General features: G+C 36.5%; 1 protein-coding gene across 1 annotated transcript in view; it reads left to right on the forward strand.

Annotated features, from left to right (window-relative positions):
- LOC104609987 (putative clathrin assembly protein At2g01600) overlaps nucleotides 1-5,909 on the forward strand; it is a 37,102-nt gene extending 31,193 nt beyond the window's left edge. The window contains exons 6-15 of the mRNA XM_010276441.3: nucleotides 1,010-1,102; nucleotides 1,246-1,296; nucleotides 2,336-2,401; nucleotides 2,506-2,571; nucleotides 3,088-3,168; nucleotides 3,299-3,379; nucleotides 3,594-3,770; nucleotides 3,885-3,960; nucleotides 4,066-4,187; nucleotides 5,307-5,909. Of these exons, the coding sequence (XP_010274743.1) occupies nucleotides 1,010-1,102; nucleotides 1,246-1,296; nucleotides 2,336-2,401; nucleotides 2,506-2,571; nucleotides 3,088-3,168; nucleotides 3,299-3,379; nucleotides 3,594-3,770; nucleotides 3,885-3,960; nucleotides 4,066-4,187; nucleotides 5,307-5,663 (1,170 nt within the window). The 3' untranslated portion in view covers nucleotides 5,664-5,909. The remainder of the gene's footprint in view (nucleotides 1-1,009; nucleotides 1,103-1,245; nucleotides 1,297-2,335; nucleotides 2,402-2,505; nucleotides 2,572-3,087; nucleotides 3,169-3,298; nucleotides 3,380-3,593; nucleotides 3,771-3,884; nucleotides 3,961-4,065; nucleotides 4,188-5,306) is intronic.
- The last annotated feature ends 1,363 nt before the right edge of the window (nucleotides 5,910-7,272 follow it).

The raw sequence follows: 7,272 nt of genomic DNA on the forward strand, positions 1-7,272 counted from the left end.
ATTCCTTTCCACACCTTCACAACCATAAGGGCGGTCAGAATCAGCTGCGTCCCACCCATTGCTTTGGATGCAATATTTATGAAAAATAACCTTCTTCCACAGCTCATTTGGTTCAGTAAAGAACCTCCAGAACCACCTACCCAAAAGGGCCATGTTAAAGAGCTTTAATTTTTAATCCCCAGGCCCCGGCTTTTAAGAGGCTTGTAGATTTTATCCCAGCTTACCAGATTGTATTTTTGGGAGTCCTTCCAACCAATCCACAGAAAATTTTGCATTGTTTTTTTTTTCAATCAAAGTTGCCACCTTTGCAGAGCATTATCATCCACCAGATACCAATTGCTATGCCTCATGATCAAATCCATATGTAATTATGTATCCCTTTGAATTCTTCTCTTGTAGAAACCCAATTAGCCACCTTCCTGGTTATTACTTATGTTATTTACCTGAAAGTAATAATTGGTTAATGATTAAAACCTAAGACCCTCAAAAAGGACTAAGATGGTTTGGCCATGTGCAGAGAAGACCATCTACAGCGCCCATAAGAAGTGATCTGTCAAGGGGCTAGAAAAACCAGGGGAAGACCGAAAAGGACATGGGTTGAAGTAATAAGAAATGACTTAAGTGCTTATAATTTAAGAATGGATATGACACTGAACAGAATGGAATGACAAACCAGGATTCATGTATCCAACCCCATACAGTTGTAGCAAGGCTTAGATAATGATGATGATGATCTCCTTTTGAATTTCAAAGTATATTAAAATAGATCTTGTACAGTCACTATAACCTTAAAATGGTTTCTGGACCTTATGGAGGAGAACAATATTGAAAAAAGTCCATTAGTTTCTACTAGGCATTTTATGGCACAAGCATCCATCCAGTGTTCATTGTCATAAGGTAGCATTTTATGTCATCAGGATATGATTTGCTAGTTGCAGTGTCTACCTAATATAGTTCACCAGTTGTTGATCTGCATCCGTTATTGTTTTTTGTTACCTTTGGTTATCAGGGCTACAGTAGAACCAGGGATTTGGACAGTGAAGAACTGCTGGAGCAATTGCCAGCTTTGCAGCAACTGTTGCATCGTCTTATTGGATGCCGGGTACCTTTTGAAACTTGTTAAAATTAATGTTACCTTTTGATCAGTTTGTTGAAGTTAGTATTTTGTTAAATATATCTTTTGTTTTGCTTATCCATTTTCCCCTTAATCAAGGAGGAAACTGAAGTTAGATTTTGACTTTACAGCCAGAAGGAGCAGCTATTGGTAATTATGTAATACAATATGCCCTTGCTCTGGTATGCCCACTTCATCCCTTTTCTTGATGAATTATGCCCACTTTATCTTTTATGCCTCCACAATTTTTCAAGGGAAGTTTTAAGCTTCTGATGTCAAGTGAAATATTCAAATCTGGTTTCCCACATTGAGTTGCTGACTGAAAGACAGTGCGAGTAACATACGCTGCATCTTGTATCTCAAAATAATGATAAAGAAATTACTAGAGTTGAATCAATTTATATTTCTTTTTGACAATTATTCGCATAGGAGTTGGATATATTCACCCTCTTAGGTAGTTGGGAGACAGGAATTTGTTCAAGATGGGTTTACCAACCTGGTATCAGTACATGGACGCATTTTGAATTCAACAATAATATATGATCTCCATGTAAGGAAGCAAGGTATACTTAAGGGTGTAAATACATTTATTTTCCCAAATAATGCGACACTAACAGCATGCAATGATAACTTTGCAACACCAGGACAACAAACTCAAATCATAATAATTTATTAAAAATGTTTAGTGTGTGTGTAAAATTAGGTGGACAATGAATATAAACTGGATAAAAATTTGGTGGATCAGATGTATCTCCAGTCAAAGACATTTTTAGATCTGAGTATCACAATCATGACATCAAGGAATCATTTCAAAGGGATGTTATTCTGGGTCCTATTGCCCTAATCATTTGAAAAGGGATGTTATTCTTGAACAGAAGACTATTCAAGGATAAATGAAGAAAGCTGTGAAAAGATTTGTTTGGACATTTGAAATTTAGTTATTGATTGGTTTTGGTTCTTCCTGACTCCTGAGCTTAAAAAGGTTTATAGAGCAGAGTTTGGGTCTAGATTCTGGGATACAATTGGTTGCCATGAAATGCTGCAATTTAATGAATTCTATTGGTGGTGTTATGGAGATGTTAGCTAATGGTTTGTGCTTGTTATTAGTTGTAATGCAAGGGTGCTGTGCTAGCTCATCACCCTATTCTGAATTTGCCCTTTTCTGTTTCTGAATAAAGTTTTCTTTTTATTATAAAAAATGATTCTAAACTCATTTTGCAGGTACTGAAAGAGAGCTTTAAAATTTATTGTGCTATTAACGATGGCATCATTAATCTTGTTGATAAGGTGAATATAATCTTATTTTTCATGTGTAGATTAGTAGCTTTTGTTTCTGGAAAAACCAGGAAAGCTTCTATTTCTATTCTCAACAACATTTTGTTTTGTTGCAGTTCTTTGAGATGCCAAGACATGAAGCTATGAAAGCCCTTGATATCTATAAACGAGCTGGTCAGCAGGTAATATTCTTAATTCTATCTGCCTGGTTTAAGAAGGGAAGAAAGTCTGAAAAAGGTGTGAGTTGGAGAAGGGGGAGAGGTCTGGAATGAGGCAGATGATGGGCAGGAGATGTTCGAGGGGGGAGGAATAGAGGTGGCTCTCATTGGTGTCTCGCTGCCTGGTTTTTTCTTTTTCTGGTGGTTTGTAGCTGTCTTTGTGTTTGAGGGTCAGGGGTTGGTTGACTCTGTTGTTTGAGTGTATGCTCGGGGGGGGGGGGGTTGATGTTGGTTTTTTTTGGAGCCATGATGTTTGTTTGGTCACTTTGGTGGTTGTTGGCTGTCTCTCAGTTCCTGGGTGATTTCTTATCACCTTTTCTTGTATTTTCTTTTTCTTGTTCTTTATTATAAAAAAATCCTTATCTATTTTGCTCTTTAGGGTTGTTTGGAGGATTGTCTTAAGCTTGATGTACCTAACTTAAAAGAACACATGTCAAATAGTTGTAATGCACTACTTAAGAAGTTAAGTTTTTACTGCAGGCTGGCAGCCTTTCTGATTTCTATGAAGTTTGTCGGGGACTGGAGCTTGCTCGGAATTTCCAATTCCCAGTATTGAAGGAGGTAATAGTGCTGCCATTGATGCTGATCAAAGATAATGCTAACATTGAAGTTCTTTTTGATTTTATGTTCCCTCTGGTGGAAAAGTTTGAATTGCTCCTAAGTCCTAACTCAATACTCTTTCTATGTCCAGCCTCCACAGTCATTTCTTGTAACCATGGAAGAATATATAAAAGAAGCACCAAGCATGGTTTCAGGTCCAAGGGAGACACTGGTCAGTGTAATATCTATTTTTCTCATGAATAGATTCTAGAGTATTATTTTTAGTTCATATTAGCTATTGTATATTCTGGTTTCTTTAGGTTCAGAAAGGCAACCATACTTGGATTCCTTGTTATCTAAGGAATGTTTGTGTTGCAATTTTTCAATCAGTATACTCAATGCCTTAGGCTTGTGTGTTGGATTAACATTTGTTCATTCTTAATCAGGAATTACCAGAGAGACTCCTTTTGACATACAAACCAGAAGAAGTTCCTTCTACTGTTGATGCAAAACCTTCTGTTGATGACTCCAATCCACTGCCTTCTGATGATGTTGCTTCTTCAAACACTGATGTGGCTGCTGTTCCCCCTCCTCCCGACTTCCTGGATACTGGAGATCTTCTGGTAAACCTTTTCAGTTAATTTGTATTGTCATTTCATCTGTTGTTTATTCTGTTGTATACTTCCCATATGTTTTCTTTTGTACTTTTCATATTTCTTATTATTTTTAATCTGTAGGGATTAAATGCTACAAATCCTGATGCGTCTGCAATAGAGGAAAGTAATGCATTGGCTCTAGCTATTGTCCCATCAAGTAAGCATTTCTCTTCAATTAACCTCCTGATCTCTTTCCCTTCTCTCCCACTTTCTGTTATTTGTCATTTGCATTACTTGACAAAAAATGCATTTGTATTTGCAGCTAGCATTTCATCCCATGACAATGGTACTGTACAAGCAAAAGATATTGATCCTACTGGATGGGAGCTTGCTCTGGTTACTACTCCAAGCAGTAACATTTCATCAGTAACTGAAAGACAATTGGTTGGTCCATCTCTAGCCTTTTTTGTCATATAGTGGCTCATTCACATGCATTACTTCTGGTCTACAGAGATTAAAATGGCATCAATTTTTTCTATGTTCAATAGGATTTGGCATTATATGGATTTCTCTAGAAATACATTTATCTGTAATTAGAAAAATGATTTTTAATTGCATTCTCTTTAGTAAGAACTCAAAGCTTTTTCTTTCTTCAGCAATGATGCATGGATATGTATGACCAGATCAAAATACCCAGAAAATTTAGCTCATTATGTAGGTAGCCATTTTGCATGGACAAGGACATGGGAGCCTACTCGTAAGTCCAAAATATTGAAATTGTAGATTTATGTCTAGATATTTACGCTAATATTAGAACAGAAGAGAATAGGAGAAGATAATTCTAGTTTTTTTTTTTAACATTATCTTTTTACGTTATGATGGTGGATATATATTTATACAAATTGTAGCCATAATTATATAGGGTTATTCTAGATGATTGTGTACTTATGTGGCTTGGTTGTGACTTAAATACATAATTGTACATATGCATAGATAGCAGCTTCAACAATATCTTTTGGTTTTGTACGCCTTCGCACAAATGGTACATGTTAAATAATATACATATGTTGGATGTTATGGTGCCGTTCTGTTAGAGTTCCTTCCATTCCATTGTCTGAGTTATTTAAATGTCATGTGCATGGAATTTCATTTCTTGCGATACATATAGATTATTATGACTGGTTCCTTGTAAAATTCCATGGAACAGACACAGAGCAAAATATCCCTCTGTTCCTTTAAACATCTGAGTTCCATTTGAAACTGCCAGAATAGTTACTACTTATATGTAGTTTGCTTTGAAACTTAGTGTTAGTACAATGTTCTATTTGTGCCCAATCCTTTTGGCATCAGTCTTGATTTTGAAGCATTTGACACGCTTAGTCCCAGACATGTGTAACTTTGGTTTTATTTTTTTGGTAGTGGTGGTTGCCTGGTTGGGGTGTTTGCTTTTAAAAGACGAGCATTTATTGCTATTAAAGCATGTGATTCTCTGATGTATGATGATATGAGCATCTAAGTCTGACTATTTTATTTTCTTTTTTATTTTTATGTTGAAACATTCAGGCTGGTGGATTGGACACGCTTACTCTCAATAGTTTGTATGATGATGGTGCCTATAGAGCAGCCCAGCAGCCTGTTTATGGAGCCCCAGCTCCAAACCCATTCGAGGTACAGGATCCATTTGCAATGTCTAACAATGTGGCTCCCCCTCCAGCTGTTCAAATAGCTGCAATGGCTCAGCAACAGTCAAATCCCTTCGCACACTATCAGCTTAACTATCCACAGCAGCAGCAACAGCAACAGCATTTGATGATGGGCCCATCAAATCCTTTTGGTGATACAGGTTTTGGTGCCTTCCCTGTGAACCCTGTACTTCATACTCAGAACAATAATCCATTTGGAAGCACGAGCCTTCTGTAGTTGCATTACATGATATCTATATTGTAACATACCGGCGCCCTTTATTGGGGCATAGGTTGCAGATGAGTATGCAGAGCTATGGTGTCTTTTTATCCATGTCATTGGTCTGCTTCATGAGTCAATATATTTGTTTTGGACCATAGAAGATAGGTCATATATTTGGGTTATAGAAGATGTAAGATTCAGAAATTCTGTAGTTGATACATTGTCCCCATTATATTGCTGTAAAGTAAACTCTTGTCAAAATCTACATTTTCAACTTGTCCAAATAGATCAAAAGCTGGAAGTGGTAACAAGAATTTTACTTGATAGATACAACTTTGCTATGCCGAATCTTTTGTTTTCCTCAAGATCTTCAGGTAATTCTTTGTGCCTCTTTCTTAGTGTCCAACTTAATAAAATGGCAGTGTCCAACTGTCCAATCTCAATCCTGTTACAGGCAAGCCGTGATGAGCATGTATAAAAATGTTCAGGTTGGAAGGTGTAAAACCAATCTCAATCCTGTTATAATTGGATCTCAAAAGGCATACCCTGGACCAGAACTAACCCTACTACTAAAAGGGACTCAAAGTGGAAGTGTAGACCAAGGCCCTGTGAAATAGGGTTGGGTCAATTAGGTTGGATTGGCCCATACTCATTGACAGCAATACCTGATAAATTCAAGTTCAATTCAGGGTTGGAGTTCTTTACATAAATTTAAGTGTAACTAACGTTGGCCTCAAACTGTCAGAGTTCAAGATTAGCCAGGTGGATGGTTTGTTTGGGAGCCTTTGGTATTCACCCCTATATGTTTTCTTGATCTCTAGTCCCTTTCACAGTGCAATTGAATTCATGAAAACCCTTACTCTTTTAATTATCATGATTCTCTAAAATGAAATATGGACGATAATGAAACCTCAAAAGCCTTCTGTGATTCTAGCCTTCCATTCAAAATACTAATTGTTTTATGAGCAATGCTGCAGTAGCAGTGTTTTCAACCTGCCATTAACCTAGTCAGCTGAACTGCTTGAACCGTCAACCAGTCAAGATTTTGGGTCCGGTTTTATTAAAACCTAGAGGTAAAAAACTGTCCGACCTGAAGATCCAGTGACCAGGTCATGGGTTGCATACCAAATGTGTAAATAAACTTTGGAAGGTTATAATTCTGCACTCCAATGTTTGATTGAGGTGACTTTTTTTTATTATAGGTAATTTTTTGAGATTTATGCGTTCTAAGGGCAATAGGTGCCTTGTCTTGCTATTTTCACAAAAAAACCTCTTTCTTGACCTCAAATTGCAATTTTTAATATTTTTTATAAATAAAAAAATAAAAAACTGAATTAAAAAATATAATTAAATATAAAATAAAACATATATTATATGTAAAACATAATAATATATTATTTATTGATAAAATACATATTTATACATACCTACACAATATATTACTGACATGGCATGGCGTGGTTTGACTGGTTTGACCTGAATGGTCGAACCGATGACTCGTTATTTGGAGGCAAAAACGGTTTAGCCTCTGGGTAAGTTTTTAAAACATTGTGAAATAGAGAAACATGCATTTATAGTTTTGGTAGTGGTGCCACTAAAACACTGTAAGGCTGTAAATCTTGCA

Source organism: Nelumbo nucifera, chromosome 4 (genome assembly GCF_055504915.1).
Source record: "Nelumbo nucifera cultivar China Antique chromosome 4, China Antique-T2T, whole genome shotgun sequence".
Taxonomy (NCBI): domain Eukaryota; kingdom Viridiplantae; phylum Streptophyta; class Magnoliopsida; order Proteales; family Nelumbonaceae; genus Nelumbo; species Nelumbo nucifera.